This window comes from Penaeus chinensis, chromosome 9, assembly GCF_019202785.1.
Source record: "Penaeus chinensis breed Huanghai No. 1 chromosome 9, ASM1920278v2, whole genome shotgun sequence".
In the NCBI taxonomy this organism is placed as follows: domain Eukaryota; kingdom Metazoa; phylum Arthropoda; class Malacostraca; order Decapoda; family Penaeidae; genus Penaeus; species Penaeus chinensis.
Window position 1 is genome coordinate 10,597,209 of NC_061827.1, and position 18,374 is coordinate 10,615,582.

Below are 18,374 nucleotides of genomic sequence, written 5' to 3' on the forward strand. Positions count from 1 at the left end.
CTCGTCGCCGCCGCGAGAGCGCGCTGGTGCCCTTCCAACATTGGCTCTTGGGCCTGAAACTGGTGTGTACCTTCTTCCACATTTTTATCCGTGTTTATCGATCTTATTAGCAAGAAATACGGTTGGAAATGCTGATATTTGCTTTCATTGTTCTCTTGTGCTTATATTAGACCTAGTAATTCGTGCTCAACATGAGTTTAAAGTTAAAACTTTAAGGTTTGAAGTTTGTGTTTACATGCGACCGTCGTCGGCGTGAAAACTAGAGGTAGACATGTGTTGATGTCTGAACTGGGCAGCGATTGTTTGGGCGAAATTAAAGGACCCGAGGGAATGGAATCTCTCGCGCAGCTTATTCTTTTGAGTGAATAAGATTTGTTTTTTTTCCAGAGTCAAGATGGTGCGGTACAGCACTGACCCCGAGAACACAACCAAGTCGGCGCGAGCCAAGGGATCCAATCTGAGATGCAGTTTCAAGGTAAGAAAACGAAGTAAAGCGATAGTTTGGAAGAGGAATAACACCCTCGCTTACTAATTTGTGTGGGCCACGTTGCTGAAAATGTCTAGTAGCAAACGGCAGAGAAGACGGGCAGAGGATGGGGTCGTGGGTAGTTAAGAATTAATGTTCGTCTGTATCAAGGCAGGTTGAAGATGAAATTGTATATTTTGTGCTTTTCGTGTTGGAAGTGGTTATTTTACTGCTTAGGTGCTTTTCGTGTCAGGAATAGTGAATATTTGAGGTGAAGGCCTATGGTGTGCTAAATGGTTTGCTGTAACAACTATGACCAATTCTCATGCTGGTGGGTTTCAAAAGCTTTACAATATTTATCAAGAACAAAGCACCCTGCAGAGATGTCTTAAAATCAGGCAACCATGTGAACGTGTAAATTTAATTATCTTTCGACATTCTATATATCCCCTCGACTTGGGGGCTTGCCCCCAAGTCAAAGGAATATAATGGCACCTTAATTATCACTTTGTGCCATTCTCTTGGAAACGCATTTAGAAATTTAGCTATGTGAGGGTGTTGTGTTCTTCGTCTAGAAGTGGTGATATTTTGCTGATGTCATTTCATGGTAAATATGAAGCCAGAGCAACTGTACCTGTGATGATTATTACTCTATTTTTTATGCTCTAAGTATGTAGTGTCCATTTCTTGTGTGCCACTCTTGGTAATATTAACCAGATGTACATTAAATTTAGTCTTGGATAACTAATGGAGTAGACCTTTTTCATCAAATCAATTGCCAAAGGTGCACAAATAGAAAACTAGGGAGATACAGGAGATAGTTTTCTAAGTCCTCATCGTGTTTACCTTGCAAAGACCAAAACTAATGATGCGTAACTCGTCACTGTAATCTATCAATTAGTCTATGTATTACTATGGGCTTGTGAGAACAATTTTGTAATTAGAAGCAGCTGTATTTTTTTCCAAATTCATTTAGGTAATGCGATCTTTTAATATACTTTTTACAGTTTTTGTTAATTATTTATGCTATTCTGTACAACAACCTCATGCGCACATGTGTTTTGCCACAGGTAGATTTGATAGGCCATGTGACACCATTCGTCGAGAAATGCCACTGAGAAATGTTTCATTTCAAGTGTAGTCAATTCCAGGTCATTTATAAAATCTTGTAGTGGATATACAGAACAAATACAGTAGTTTTTATCACAGCCTGATATTTGAGCCCATCCGGTGTCCCAAATGCCCCAAAAATTTATTAGAATCCAAGTAATTTGACCATAGATGGAAGTGAAGAAAAGTTTTGTTTCACTTTAGAAAGGTGTGTGGTTTTACCCTGGAGATCCAGGGGGCAGAGTCCCCTGTCTAGGGAATATATAAATCATGGTGTATAAATCCCACAGGGTTAAGATTAGGTTTGTTTATTGGGTAGGACACTGGATTATGTGAAATCCCATAATTTTTCTTTTTTTACTAAACAAAGGGTTTGATTCCCATAATCTTTAGAAAATTGGTGTTTTAGTCTGTAGACTTCAAAAGGTGATGGGGACTTATGGAGTTTCATTAGCCGATTGTAAGCATTTTTAGTGCATGTTTTACACACTTATGTTCTGTTCTTATTTTTGTCTTTTACCCTAATATCCCTGATCTTCTTAATGCCCTCCACTGCTATCGGGACTTTTCAAATCATATCAAGATTTGTCCGCTGGAGAATGCGACAGAAATAATCCTCAGATTTGTTCTCACTACATGAGAACAAATCTGACAATATAAGTATTGTCAGGGAAGATTCGATTGTCACAAAAAATTAACTCGAGCCTCTTTTTCTGAGTACTGCTATATGCGCGGCAGAGTGCGTGAAGTGAGAAGTTCCCCTATATGTTGCCGACCCCCGTGTTTATAACCAAAATATTTTTGATACCCAGTAAGATATTAAATGCCTATTATATACAAACTACAAATGCAATATTTTTCACTTTTATGCACTCAATTGCACAATATAAATGAGATTTAAAAATTGGGTTCTGATAGTTTGCCTTGGTATCCTTTACTCTTAACAGTAGCTTAACAGTGGAGCAACACAGATGGAGGGAGATGGACACTGCCATCTTATAAAGCATTAGTAGTCAAACAAATATAACTACATTGGCCTCATATTTACCTCAAAATCATGAAAATATTTGCAGCATATCTACAACCTCACACAAGCCAGTTCTTAACTCATTGGATCTGGTTGAGTTACAGCAATTATTTCGTCAAAAATCTGGTCATTAGGCTTACTTGAGCAGCTGCTCTGTTGTCCATACAAATGTGTGCAGTGACAAGACTCCCTCTTTTTTGCAAAATGAATCACTAATTTTACCCAGAAGCATTTTTAGCTTTATGACCATTTTCTAAAGTCTATCTTTGTAAGAGGTTTTTTACCTATATCTTTCAAGGTGGTGATAAGAAAATTGTGTAACATGTAAAACTTGGTATATATGTATAGGAAAATCAAATGACTCTCATAATCAAATGGAATAACTACTCATTGATACGTTGAATAATCAGCATAGGCAAGAAAGGTCATAAATTAACCAGAAATCACCCTCAGGGATTTCTGTTACCTGACGGTGACGGATTAGGAAGTTTTTTGGTTCACATGAGATTTATAGATTTATAGATATGGCTGATTTTGGTCAGAGCAGTATTTTAACCCCATACATGGGCCACACATTCAGGCGTCATAACAAACCACTTGATGTGTGGAGTGTGGCTCTACGCCGTGGTAACACACCAGACTGCTATGATCCTGGGGTTTGCCTTGATGTAGCGACCTCCTGCGCTCAAAGTTGGCTCGTTGCCTTTTTCTTCTTTTTCTTTACCCTCATTCATCCATCAGTAAGGGATTAAAGATTAATAGAAAGTTTAAAAATGATCAGTTTTTTTGTATGTATGCAAAATCAAATTATTGTATGTATGCTTGCTCTTACACATGACCTAATAAAGTGCTAGAAGGGAGGATGCAAAATGCTAATGGATATTTCTTTCTTTACAGAATACATGCGAGACTGCCAATAACATCAAGAAGATGCCCCTTTCTCGTGCTGTGCGTTACCTGAAGAATGTTATTCGTAAGAAGGAATGTGTACCCTTCCGCGTCTTCAATGGAGGTGTAGGCAGGTGTGCCCAGGTAAGTCCCCCTTGTATTAAGTGTGTAGATTTTACTTCTCTATTAAATAGTGACAGATCTGTATTGCCAGTAGAAAATTGCAATAAATTAGTTTTTTCAAAGTGTATCTGCAACATTGAAATTACTTTATAGGCTAAGGCCTGGAAGACTACCCAGGGAAGGTGGCCCAAGAAGAGTGCCCGCTTCCTTCTCGATCTTCTAAGGAATGCTGAAAGCAATGCCCAGTACAAGGTGGGTTTGACGAGCTTTATGTGAATTGGCTTGGTGTTGCAATTTTCGAAAGACGTGTGTATAAACTTTTATTGTAATGGTTTTAAGAGATAATGCATGTATTGTTACTAATTAATGTGGTATCTTCCCCATAATTGAAAACAGGGCCTAGAGGTTGAACAGCTGGTGATTGAGCACATCCTGGTTCAGCGTGCCCGCCAGATGCGTCGCCGCACTTATCGTGCTCACGGTCGTATCAATCCCTTCATGTCTTCACCCTGCCACATTGAGGTGATTCTTGCTGAAAAGGAACAAGTTGTTTCCAAGGCACAGGATGAACCCGTTAAGAAGAAGGTATCCAAGAAGAAGCTTGCTCGCCAAAAACTCATGGCTGCCAGGGAATAACTTGTAACTTCACAATAAAGAAAAAAAGACTGGGTGTGTTTGACTTACCTCATCAGTTCTAACACCTCATTTTGGCTAAAATTTTCAGATTTACTGTGTTATTAGATGTGAGATAATCTTGGACACATTGTGAAGGTAAGCAACTCGTTTAGTCTTTGTGTGACTGGTTCATTTTATCTTCATAATGTGAATGTTTATACAAAGTGTTCTAGTACACAAACTAATGGCTAAGGTTTTTTTTTTTTTTTTTTCTGGCTACGTCCAGAAGCTGGGCACTACATGTAGTGGAACTTCCCGCTCCACATCCTCTGGTGTGTTGCTGCTTGTATAGCCGTACCCTACAGACCAAGTGGTTTGTTATGATGGGTGTACACGTGACCATCAGGATGAGGTTAATGTTCAGATCTACCCCTTTTACCTGGAGGTTTTGAGTTGATCAACTAAATAGATATGTTGAAATGTAGGAACCCCCAACCATATATGGAGGAGAAAACCTTGGATGAGCCAGACAATTGTTAACACTTGCATTATAGTATTGTTTTGTACACGTTAGACTTTGTCTGAATGGAATTTCTTTTCAGGCAAATACTGATAGGTCTTAGGAATTGCCTATACCTTTCAACAGTAGAACAGCAGTTCAAAGTGGAGACCACTCTTCAGTTGGCTTAAAGGTGGCAATTGTTAATTGGATTAACAAGATAATTCCAAATGAAAAATAATTAAAGTGAGTAATTGTAGTTAAACTTAATCCATATGGGTTATCTTAAGTGATGAAAACTTACAAAACTAAAATATCATAATGTTGATCATGCATGGTACTGAATTGACCTCCAAATTCAAAGAGGAAAAACGTGTAGTATTTTTCTCATGGTGGTTATCTTTCAGATTAACAAACTTGATCCAGGGGAAAAGAGTGGATTTTACACTATTTAAGGTTAGTGGTTGTTAACAATGAGCATAATTGCAATTTGATAATGAGGTTAGACAGCTAAGGAAATGTTACACCAATGGGTTGATACTAAAGAGGATTCTTTAAGAAACAAAGATATGGGGTGGTTCTGGGTGGAGTGTGAGGGAGTATTGAGTTTCTCCCCAGCTTTATCATTTCAAGTTACATGCACTGTCCATTTATAGTTAGCATTAAAGACTACATAGGTATAACATTCTTGCATAAATAGCATGTAATAATATTCTAGTGGAAAATGTGATGATATGCATCTTCTTTCCCCATCCTATGAGCTTTGAAGGAAAATGAAGATTCTGACTAGGATGTTCTAGATTTTATTTTAAATGGAAGTAGCAGCTTCTAATCATGTTTTCCCTTTTTCAGATAATTGATGAACCTCAATAGGAAACTAATAAACTGACAATAATAGAAAACCAATCCTCAGGCAATTATGGTAATTAAATTCTTAAAACTATGTATAATATAGCAAAATAGCACTTGGTTTGTAAATTGTATATTCTGTACTTGAATTTTAAATTTCACTTCATGCTATTTTCTTTTAAAATGTCATTAATAGGATGAAAATTATCTTCTTTCCCCATCCAAAAAGTAATGCAGGTCAATGAAGATCTGAGAACTGCACTAAAATATTGTTTTGCTTGTATAGGTCATGAGTTTTGAAGGTATGAATGGAATTTTTCAGATGACTGGTGATGCTAAAGAAAAAAATGCTTGCCCCTTTATCAGTAAGAGAGTTCAGAAGGGCAAAGAGATGGTTGTCTTGTCTGCCATCATGAGGAGTATTTTCATCTTTTCAAGTAAGTAATCTTAATTAACAATTGCTTATGGGGACCGTAAGCAAAACTAAAAAAAATCCTGATAGTAATGGTACATGGTACTGAAATCACCTGGGAATATAGACTATCAATAGAGGAGGATAGAGGGTGTAGTTCTACTGAAATGCAGCACAAGTATTATGCTTAAAACCTGTTGCTATCACTGTCAACTCTTCTCTTTAGTTTCTTCTTCCTGATTTAATCGCTTTTTCTGTTATAAATCCCTGTACCTAACATTGGCCAGTGTGATCTGTTGTTCAGCGTGTCCAATTGGTCATCAAATTCAATGCTGTTGGTATGAAGGGGTGTAGAGGGGGGATTAGATAGGATGAGAAACTATCCAATCACACGGGAGAAGATTTGGTGAGGTATAAGGGTATGGGGGTAGTTCTTTGCCTTGATTCTGGAGGAAGATGCCACAGACAAAATCTAATAGTTTACAACTCTCTCTAGCTCTTATAATTAACCCCTTAACGACTGGTCACTCCGATAGACGTCAAAACAAATCACTCGAAATGTGGCGTGTGGCTGTACGCCGTGGCAAAGCGCTACGAGGCGGCGATTCGGCTTGATATACCGAAATTCCCGCTCTCAAAGTCGGCGCATTGCCATTGATCGCCAGAGTGTAGATTTTTAGTTTTCTTCCCCTGTCACCAAGGGGTTTAGGAACTTAGCTATAAGGGGAATCTTGCCATCTATGAATTTTTGTATTTTTTATGGGTATTACATGTCTGACAGGTCATTAAAGGGTAAAAGTACAGCTAAGAGTGCCTTAGTATATGAGAGTAACATGTACTGTCTGTAGTTTTCATTGTAATTCTTCTATTGATATATTTAAGATTGAAATGATGTTTGCATAGTTCAACTGAATACATTTGTTGAAAGAAAAAAATTACTGATAATGATTATTATTACTGACAAATTAATGAGTTGATATAACAGCTAATGTTTGTAAATAACTCTTCAGGTCCAAAGGAGGAATTAAATGGCAAGAAAAACAAATAAGGTGAGTCTATCAGAACTTTTAAACATTAGTCCTGAAGAAAGCAATCTCAATGTTGATCATGCACAGTACAGACCCCCCCCCCCTCTCTATCCTTGTGAAGGTGTATTAAATGGATAAAATACTTGATCCTAAATGAATGCAGAGCTAACATTACAGAAACATGGTAACTAGGATATTATTTAAAATGCTGTTAATTTGATGAAAAATATCTTCTTTCCCCATCCAAAGAATAATGAAGGAAAGTGAAGAATCTGAGATCTTTGCCATATGCATGAAAAGTAATACTATTACAGTGTTTAATTAGAATTTCTTTGCAGGTAACCACTCATACCTTTAGGCCATTAAAATTGTGGCTGTGTGTTGAAATTAAAATGGAGATTGCTTGAAAGTAGCAGCTGTGAAAAGGATATCCTGTTATAACTTAAAATATAATAAGCATTGTACAGGTGGGTAATTTCTGTTTTTTAAGAAATGTTTTTTGTATGGTTTTTATGATGACAATCAATTTAATAGACAGATCCTAATGTTGATCATGCATGGCACTGAAGTACGATGATGATATAGGAAGAGCTTGTATGGTTTGTATCTAATGATAAGACTTCTTTCAGATTAATCCACTTGATAGTCAACAGATTTAACAGAGAACTCAAGGTAGGTACTAGTTCTTAAAATTTTAATTTGTAATGAACACTTCCAGGTAACCAACAGTGGAAATCGCCAACTTTATTTACTAGTAGATTTAAGTAAAGCTGATGTAATATCTACTTTTACAAGCATATCACTGGCAAAATCTGATTTACAACTCGCTTAACCTCCCATACCCAGAAATACTGCAACTCTCATTCACACTTGTCTTGCATCATCATTTCTGTAAAATTACATTAATAAGATGACAACTATCTTCTTTCCCCATCCAAAAAGTAATGCAGGATAATGAAGATTCTGATATTTGATAATTTATTATAGAATGTTCATATAGGGCATGAGTCTGAATGCAATTTCTTTCCAGGTAACCAATGGTGCTCCAGGGAAATTCACTCTGCCATAGGGGCAGTAAAACTAGACAGTTCAAAATGAAAAATATTTTTGGGTTGTCTGGAAAAGATGGCCATAGGTGAACACCATTGTCATCTTGTTTGATATGAAATAAATGAACATTATGCAAGTGAGTGATTTTAACATAAAAAAAAGTTTAGTACTGGTTATATGATGAAAGTTATTATAATGAACAGATCCTAATGTTGATCATGCATGGCACTGAAATAACATCAACATGTATAAAAAGACCTTGTAGTATTTGCATCTCATAATAGCTTTCTTTTAGGTTGAGGAAATTGTTCCAGGGAACTGAGGAGTTTCTACAAAAGGTTAGTATTCATGAAAAGCTTTATTTGCAATGAGCACTTCAAATAGGTGGATAATAAACTCTACTCTAAAATTAATTGAAATGCATGACAGTAATGAACCCTGACATCAGAAAGATAGTTTGGACACCAATTTCTAAAAGCTTGGATATTCATTATCTTAGAATTTTTAGATGTTCAATTCAAAGAGATTTTCATACTCCCACACCCACCACCACCACTCCACTCATTTACATGGACTGTTCTCAAAAGTGCTATAAACAAGATGACATCTATCTTCTTTCCCCATCCAAAAATTAATGCAGGATAATGAAGATTCTGATTTCTGACTATAATTGTATTATGTCTTGTATACATATGGCATGAGTCTGAATGAAATATCTTTCCAGGCAACCAATGATACTCCAAGGGAATGCACTCCACCATAGTGCCAGTAAAAGATGCAGTTTGACATGGAGAAAAGAATACTTTTGGGTTGTTTAGAAAAGGGGACAATGAGAGAACAGGATTATCCTCTTATTGAATTTGAAATTTAATGAACAATATACAAGTGAGTAATTTTATCAAGTGTTTTTGTATTAGATCTATGATGAAAATAAATAATTAACAGATCCTGATGTTGATCATGCATGGCACTGAAGTAACATTGGAATATATGGAAATTCTTTGCTGGTTGCAGTATCTCATGGTAGTTTTCCTTTCAGAAGAAATTTTATCCACTGAAGAGATTCTACAAAGAAAGGGGTTAGTGTTACTTCATTAAGAGCTATCTTGTTTGTAGTAAACATTTTTGTGCATATAAAAACTGTACTGTTAAGTCAGTTAAATAAAAAAATCTGTCCAAATAGCAAAATTTTCTGAAATGTACTAGTATGATGAATATTTATCTTCTTTCCCCATCCTAAATATTTTGAAGGAAAATGAAGATTCTGAACAAGTTGTCTTTTTATTGCTGTAATTTAACATTCATTGCCCAATTTAATCTTATTTTTTCATTTTCAGAGGCTTGATGTGCAAACTATAAGTAGGAAACAAGCATTAGTAGTGAATGTGAGTAAATTGCCCAAACCATGTTCTGTACCAAAATTATCAAATTACAATTGTAGTGAAATTGTCCCTGATGTAAATGGTAGCTTTTGAGTTGTTAAATTGTCTTGATTGCAAATGGTGTTGTTTGGGTCAATGTTTTCAAATAATGAAGCAGGGTGATATCAAAATTTAAAGATTATTGGATATAACATATAAAGGGTGTGCATACTATATGCATTTAGGTTCAGATGCTGAAATAAGATTGCCTAAAAAGAGGACTGAAGTGCCACAACTGTTAAATTGTAAGACAGCACTTCCTCTTAACCCAATGGCGACGGGTCACGGCTATCGCCGTCATAACAATACGCCCGATTTGAGGCGTGCGGATGTCCGGAGCGGCGCCGCGCCAAAACGCCCCGAGGCAATGATTCGGCTTGATGTACCGAATTCACGCGCTCAGAGTCGGCGCGCTGCCGCCGTTCGCCAGAGCGTAGTTTTTTTTTAATTTTCTATACCCGACGCCATTGGGTTAAGGGTTAAATGCATCAATAGATGTGCTTAATATTGTCTAATTTACAATTTGTAAAGTGCTAAATAGTTTTATCTGATAATTGCCTTTTTATTTTGACTTTTTTTTTTTTTTTTTTTTTTTTTTTTTTTTTTAACATCTGGTATATGAAGCCACACCTTGTATTTTGATACTGCTGTGGATGAAATTTACAAACATGCCACCATACCCACAGTGAGTTTAGTCTATTGATGAATCAACACTAAACTGACCTGACCTATCTCACCTGTTTATCTCTATTAGTGTTGTCAATAATATTTTAGTAATTATATTGTCAGTAATAATAATAATAACAGTAAAAGTAATAGATTAAATTTTTTTTTTTTTTTAATACTAAAGCTTAGAGGAAAATTAGGTAAGGGCACATAGATTACCAAATGATTTCTTGATGGATGAACACTTGTGGAACCATCTATGTGAGATAAATTTCACAAAATACTACAGTAAACATCATTCTGGCAGTATTGGGTTAACAAGATGACAACAATCTTCTTTCCCCATCCAAAGAGTAATGCAGGAAAATGAAGATTCTGATATCTGGATGACTGGAGCAAGTCTTTTATACATAGTGTCCGAGTCTGAATGAAATTTCTTTCCAGGTAAAACCAATGGTGCTGGAAACGAAATCATCTTTACCCATGTCAGTAAAACTCCATGCAGTTCAAAAGAAAACAAAAAAACTTTGTCTTGTCTTAAAGATAACAATCCTGATCACACCCTTGGCTATCTTGTTGAACTTGAATTATAAGGAACATTGCACAAGTGAGTAAATTTAGCTTTCAAGTTTTATTTTTGTTTGTATGATGAAAATTTATTTAATGAACAGATCCTAATGTTGATCATGCATGGCACTGAAATAAAATTAGAACGTTTAAATGACATTGTAGTGTTTGTATCTCATGATAGTTTTCTTGCAGGTTGAAAGAATTGATCCCGTGGAAAGTTCTACAAAGAACTCAGGGTTAGTGTTGATAAAAGCTTTATTTGTAATGAGTGTTTTTAAGATGACGACAATCTTCTTTCCCCATCCAAAGATTAATGCAGGATTGTGAAGATTCTGATATCTACATAACTATATCATGTCTATCATGCATAAGACATGGGTCTAAATGGAATTTCTTTCCAGATAAACAGTGATACAACAAGGAAGCACACTCAACCATAGGGCCAGTAAAAACCAGTGCAAATGTTATTTGCTTGTCTGGAAGGTAGCCATAAGTGAAACGGATTGTCAGAATTTAAGAATGTTGCCCAGGTGAGTAAATTCAGCAAGAAATTTTAATTTTTGTTTGTATGATGAAAATCTATAATGAACAGATCCTAATGTTGATCATGCATGGCACTGAAATAAAATTATTATGTATAAAGTAACATTGTAGTATTTGCATCTCACAATAGTTTTCTTTCAGGTTAGTATTTGATGCAGTGGAACAGGAAGCTTCTACAAAGAACCCATGGTTAGTGTTGATAAAAGCTTTTTTTGTAATGAGTGTTTTTAAGATGACAACAATCTTCTTTCCCCATCCAATGATTAATGCAGGATAATGAAGATTCTGATAGCTACATGACTATATCATGTGTATCTTGCACAAGACCTGAGTCTAAATGCAATCTCTTTCCAGATAACCAATGATACAACCAAGGAAATCCACTCCACTGTAGTGCAAGTAAACATAAGTGGAGTTCAAATTAGAGCAAATACAATTTGCTTGTCTGGAAGGTAGCCATGAGTGAACAGGATTGTCAAAATTTAGAATGTTGCCCAGGTGAATAAATTTAGCAAGACATTTTAATTTTTGTTTGTATGATGAAAATCTATAATGAACAGATCCTAATGTTGATCATGCATGGCACTGAAATAAAATGATTGTTATTCTATATATATTGTAGTATTTGCATCTCACAATAGTATATTTTCAGGTTCGGATTTGATGCAGTGGAAAGGGAGGCTTCTACAAAGAACCCATGGTTAGTGTTGATAAAAGCTTTATTTGTAATGAGAGTTTTTAAGATGACAACAATCTTCTTTCCCCATCCAAAGATTATTGCAGGATAGTGAAGATTCTGATAGCTGCATGACTATCTCATGTCTTATCATGCATAAGACACAGGTCTAAATGGAATTTCTTTCCAGATAACCAATGATACAACCAAGGAGTTCAAATTAGAGCAAATGCAATTTGCTTGTCTGGAAGGTAGGTGAGTAGATTTAGCAAGAAAATTTTATTTTTTGTTTGTATGATGAAAGTCTATAATGAACAGATCCTAATGTTGATCATGCATGGCACTGAAATAAAATTATTATGTATAAAGTAACATTGTAGTATTTGCATCTCACAATAGTTTTCTTTCAGGTTAGTATTTGATGCAGTGGAATAGGAAGCTTCTTCAAAGAACCCAGGGTTAGTGTTGATAAAAGCTTTATTTGTAATGAGTGTTTTTAAGATGACAACAATCTTCTTTCCCCATCCAAAGATTAATGCAGGATAGTGAAGATTCTGATAGCTACATGACTATATCATGTGTATCTTGCACAAGACCTGAGTCTAAATGCAATCTCTTTCCAGATAACCAATGATACAACCAAGGAAATCCACTCCACTGTAGTGCAAGTAAACATAAGTGGAGTTCAAATTAGAGCAAATAAAATTTGCTTGTCTGGAAGGTAGCCATGAGTGAACAGGATTGTCAAAATTTAGAATGTTGCACAGGTGAGTTAATTTTGCTAGAAATTTTAATTTTTATTTGTTTGTATGATGAAAATATATAATGAACAGATCCTAATGTTGATCATGCATGGCACTGAAATAATATTAAAATGTATAAAATGACCTTGTAGTGTTTGCATCTCATGATAGGTTTCTTTCAGGTTGAAAGAATTGATCCAGTTGAAAGTTCTACAAAGAACCCAGGGTTAGTGTTGGTAAAAGCTTTATTTGTAATGAGTGTTTATAAGATGACAACAATCTTCTTTCCCCATCCAAAGATTAATGCAGGATAATGAAGATTCTGATATCTACATGACTATATCATGTTTATCATGCATAAGACATGGGTCTAAATGGAATTTCTTTCCAGATAAACAGTGATACAACCAAGGAAGCACACTCAACTATAGTGCCAGTAAAAACCAGTGCAAATGTTATTTGCTTGTCTGGAACGTAGCCATAAGTGAAACGGATTGTCAGAATTTAAGAATGTTGCCCAGGTGAATAAATTTAGCAAGAAATTTTAATTTTTGTTTGTATGATGAAAATCTATAATGAACAGATCCTAATGTTGATCATGCATGGCACTGAAATAAAATGATTGTTATTCTATATATATTGTAGTATTTGCATCTCACAATAGTTTATTTTCAGGTTCGGATTTGATGCAGTGGAAAGGGAGGCTTCTACAAAGAACCCATGGTTAGTGTTGATAAAAGCTTTGTTATTTGTAATGAGTGTTTTTAAGATGACAACAATCTTCTTTCCCCATCCAAAGATTAATGCAGGATAGTGAAGATTCTGATAGCTGCATGACTATATCATGTCAATTTTGCACAAGATACGAGTCTGAATGCAATCTCTTTCCAGATAACCAATGATACAACCAAGGACATCCACTCCACTTATTAGAGCAAATACAATTTTCTTGTCGGGAAGGTAGCCAGGAGTGAACAGGATTGTCAGAATTTGAATGTTGCACAGGTGAATAAATTTAGCAAGAAATTTAATTTTTATTGGTTTGTATGATGAAAATCTATAATGAACAGATCCTAATGTTGATCATGCATGGCACTGAAATAATATTGAAATGTATAAAATGACATTGTAGTGTTTGCATCTCATGGTAGTTTTCTTTCAGGTTGAAAGAATTGATCCCGTGGAAAGTTCTAGAAAGAACTCAGGGTTAGTGTTGATAAAAGCTTTATTTGTAATGAGTGTTTTTAAGATGACAACAAACTTCTTTCCCCATCCAAAGATTAATGCAGGATAGTGAAGGTTCTGATAGCTGCATGACTATATCATGTGTATCTTGCACAAGACCTGAGTCTAAATGGAATTTCTTTCCAGGTAAACAGTGATACAACCAAGGAAATCCACTCCACTGTAGTGCAAGTAAAAATAAGTGGAGTTTAAATTAGAGCAAATACAATTTGCTTGTCTGGAAGGTAGCCATGAGTGAACAGGACTGTCAGAATTTGAGAATGATGCACAGGTGAGTAAATTTAGCAAGAAATTTTATTTTTTCTTTGTATTGATGAAAATCTTTTTAATGTACAGATCCTAATGTTGATCATGCATGGCACTGAAATATCATCAAAATGTATGGGACCACTTAGTTATGCTTATACCTGATTATAGTTTTTATTTCAGATCAATTATCTAGATCCAGTGAGCAGAAGAGATTCTAAAGGTTAGTGTTAGTGTTTTTTCTGGAGCATTTCAAAGAATGCAAAATTTAATCCACACTTGATTCTTGCCAAATTGCTAGAATTACTAATCTACAGTTTTAAATTTCAAACTAGCAAAGATTGGTAACAGGTGACATGAATACTTCATGTGTTTGGTCTAATAGTCTCTAGTAACCTCAGCATACATTTCTTTAGTAAGAAACTTTATATGTATAATTTGTACAAGCTTAAGAATTCAATGGGAATTGTTTTTTTTTTTTTTATACAAAACATTACAAAAGTTTCTATAAATATTGTGCAAAATAAATATAATATGATGATAAGTTTTCTTCTTTCCCCATCCTAAATGTATTGATGGAAACTGAAGAATCTGAATTAGGTAATCTTAATTATTGTATTGATAGTTGTGACAAGATTATAACTTTAGGATTTTCCTTTCAGATACCTTAGTCTTGAAGTAGATAATCAATCTACAGGTAAACTGATATTTCAAGAAAATCATCTTCACCTGCTGTTCAAAATGGAGGAAACCTTACTTTTGCGAGTAAAATGTTTAGTGAAAGTAAATTCAGCCAAAGGAAGTAATTTTATTATGAAATTGCTGCGGATTGGAATGTCTATAATGTAAAAGTTGTGGACATTGGAATAAAAGTGAGTTCTGAATTTGCAAGTAGGTTTGTATTGTTTCAATGATGAAAATTTATACACGACAGATCCTAATGTTGATCATGCATGGCACTGAAATATAGGCCATGAATATCTTTTGAGGGAGACCGAACCCGTATCTGACAATGGCTTATTTTCAGGAGAGGGAGGTTGGACCAGTGAGGAGAAATGAGTGTTGCTTTCTAGGTAGGTGTATTTTTTCATTGACCCCCCCCCCCCCCCCCCCCCATACCAAGAAATGAACAATTTGACTACCTAGTTTTGTGGTTAAAATTGTTTAATCCTAGAGAATAAAATTTGTACAGCTCTCTGGATCTATTTACCTTTGAAATGATGTTTGCATAGTTCAACTGAAAATAATTGTTGAAGGAAAAATTACTGATTAGTTGTACAACTTAAATTTATTAATGGTTTGGTATAACATGGCTGATATTTTCAATTTTCCTTGCAGGTCAAAAGAGGAAGTTCAGTTGCATTAAAAAAAAAAAAAAAAAAAAAAAAAAAAAAAAAAAAAAAAAATATATATATATATAGGTAAGTCTCAGATGTCACTTTATGGCTTAAAGGTTTTTTAAACTGATTGATAGCTGCATGACAAAACAGTTAACAATCCTGATGTTGGAGATGATACATATTAAAATAGATAGATTTGTTTCTAAGTAATGCCTGTGTAATGCTAGTTTATATTTAGCACATTATAACAGATTTTGAACTAGACAAATTTTCAGCATACATGTGCATTTTTTTGTACACGTGCACACTCGCCCATTTACCCAGAAAATAGCTAATCTTTAATGTGACGTTAATAGGATGAAAAATATCTTCTTTCCCCATCCGAAAAGTAATGAAGGACAATGAAGAATCTGAAAATTACTTATGATAATATCTTGTCTTCTGTACATACCACAAGACTTAATGGAATTTCTTTTCAGGTAATCACTGATACTTCTAAGGAGATTGTCTTCATATCCTTGGGCCAGTAAAACTACTTGTGCAACCCAAATGGGTCAACTTGCAGGTGGTTATTGTGAGCAGGAATATATCCTTGAAATTGAATGATCATTGTAGAAGTAAGTTTAGTTAACACATTTTTAGTGAAAACCCAGTGAAACTATAAATTAAATCTCTATCTGATGTCATCTTTCAGAAGGGGCAAGGCAGAAGAGGGGGGATTTTACAAAACTCCAGGTTAATGTTAAAATGCTTTCATATATATATATCGTGTGTTCATGCTCACTTGTGAATTTAAAGTTCTCAAAGATAGCAAAAAATATTGTCCTTTATTGCAGTGCTTGGAGTTGGGCAAAATTAGAGGAAGTTGAGTGTCATTTTGTTGAAAGGTTTAGGGAAATGGTGATTTGTTGGGGTAGGTCATCTAGCTTTAAAAAAAAGTTTCACTGGACTACAAGCGAGCAATATTGATTTATTTTTCTATGATGAAAATTATTATTTACAGATCATAATGTTGATCATGCATGGCACTGAAATATGTAATAACTACCATAGGGGAAAAAAAGGATAAAACAAACTTGTAACCGACACCTACTTATTTTTCAGGAGATTTATCCAGTAGAATTAAAGGAATACAGATCGGGGCCACATTTTACCTTTAAATATATTACCTGATGATATTGGTGATATGGGAAGAAGAACAAGGAATATTTTTGGTTTCTGTTTTTAAAAGGTTAGTTTGTATTTTCTTGTTTTTCCTTTTAAGAAATATTTCAGACTTGTTCCAAAACACATTCCTTTGAAAAGTATTGAATTTGTCTAGCACTTGTGGATTTTTGGTTGGTTCACACTAATAATATATTTTAGTTTTAAAAAGTTGGAATTGTCAGCTTATTAGGAATCTTACATGATGTTTGCATAGTTCAACTGAACATTCTGTTGAAAGAAAAAAATACTGAGAAAAAAACACTTAACAGAATCATAAATGATACAATGTAGCATTTCTAATGTTTATAATGAATCTCACAGGTCCAAAAAAGGAGTTAACTGCAGGTGAATCCAGTTAAGGTGAGTTTTGTTACAAACCTTACAATAGTGAAGGAAGACAATTCAATGACGTCAAGTTACAAACTTCATGATGAAAAATATAATACAGAAAGATCTAATGTTGATCATGCATGGTACTGAAATTTTATTAAAAGGTGTAAGGGAACTCTGTATTTTCTTTATTTGATGGTACTTGTCTTTTCAGGTAAATGACTGTGAATATAGAAATTATTAAAACTCTTGAGCAGTAATTCGTGATGATCCCTTGAATAAGTAACAATTACATGAAGGCCTTAATATTAAATGTTGAACATTTGAGGTACTTTAGAGGAACGAAGAAAAAATTATATAAACTACTGTACTTAACTACTTATTCAGCCAGGATTTGGTAAACAAGACTTGTATTAAAAAATAAAAGTTTCCCCATTGACTAACTTTTGAACATGTTTATTTTATCCCAATCCTTTATGTGCATATATCTTGTATATACATAGATGGATGAAAATATGCCTGCTGGGTTGAGATCAAACCACCCTGGAGGGTTTGTGTTTGAGGGCTTGACTTTGTGATGTAAACCAAGGCCGTACTGAGAAGAGGTACGGAAACCAGTATGAATGGGGCGACTTTGGTATTCTCCATATAGACTGCACTAAATATTGTTGCATTTATTATCTAAGATGATTTGAAACTAGAACCAAAACCCAAGCTTACCTTCCATACATCACAACAGATCGCACAAAACTTAGTTTTACTACATAATTCACAATCTCGGTTTGAATCTCCTATAGGCACGTCCACACAATCTAACAACCCTGCAGGGTTTTCTTATATATCGGTGCTTGTTATCCTGAAGTCTAGCCCACATGTTCACTGCGAGTACTGTAGTGCCTAGCAATAAGTCTAAGGATCCAATTTAAAATCATTGCCTATGAACTTTCAATATTCATTTATGAGTTGACACCCACCCTATCGCTGTATTTTGAATACGCCGCTGATGAATTTAGATGTTGGCGGGGCAGAATTTTTAAAAATAAACTGTATAATGACCCCCCCCCCCATCCCCCCAATCCTGGCTCGTTGTCGTGGAGGGGCTTGGGAGACGGAGACTTGAGGTCCTATGTAGGTGACCGCCCCCTGCCCTCGCTTCAGCCAGGATTACATGGTCTTCTCTCTTTCCCTTTTCCTTCTTCTCCATCCATATCTGCCCAATTATCTTAATCATTAACTCAATTTTCCTCTTTCTCCAACACTTTATCATAATGCTATATGACCTTTAACGTCTGGCATTTGTTTTGGCTGTTAATAATTATGG

At 35.1% G+C, this 18,374-nt stretch overlaps 1 protein-coding gene and 1 long non-coding RNA gene across 3 annotated transcripts; both read left to right on the plus strand.

Moving 5' to 3' along the window:
- Nucleotides 1-4,280, plus strand: LOC125028857 (60S ribosomal protein L17-like). The gene is made up of 5 exons (XM_047618410.1): nt 1-62; nt 388-475; nt 3,501-3,635; nt 3,768-3,866; nt 4,011-4,280. The coding sequence occupies exons 2-5, from the start codon at nt 395-397 to the stop codon at nt 4,248-4,250; spliced, it is 555 nt and encodes a 184-aa protein (XP_047474366.1). The 5' UTR covers nt 1-62; nt 388-394; the 3' UTR covers nt 4,251-4,280.
- A 745-nt stretch (nt 4,281-5,025) lies between these two features.
- Nucleotides 5,026-17,501, plus strand: LOC125028858. Of its 2 annotated transcripts, XR_007115131.1 has the most exons (33): nt 5,026-5,184; nt 5,581-5,650; nt 5,900-6,014; nt 7,000-7,038; nt 7,356-7,484; nt 7,647-7,689; nt 8,048-8,203; nt 8,363-8,405; nt 8,792-8,952; nt 9,107-9,146; nt 9,405-9,452; nt 10,599-10,761; nt 10,917-10,960; nt 11,126-11,254; nt 11,409-11,456; nt 11,622-11,765; nt 11,920-11,967; nt 12,134-12,198; nt 12,354-12,401; nt 12,567-12,710; nt 12,869-12,912; nt 13,078-13,207; nt 13,362-13,409; nt 13,578-13,691; nt 13,849-13,892; nt 14,058-14,202; nt 14,361-14,400; nt 14,840-15,049; nt 15,205-15,250; nt 15,516-16,134; nt 16,622-16,748; nt 17,045-17,083; nt 17,268-17,501. It is a non-coding gene; the product is annotated as an uncharacterized LOC125028858 (long non-coding RNA). The 2 variants fall into 2 exon arrangements; XR_007115132.1 differs by lacking the exons at nt 5,026-5,184; nt 5,581-5,650; nt 7,000-7,038 and having other exon boundaries at nt 5,779-6,014.
- Nucleotides 17,502-18,374: the final 873 nt, after the last annotated feature.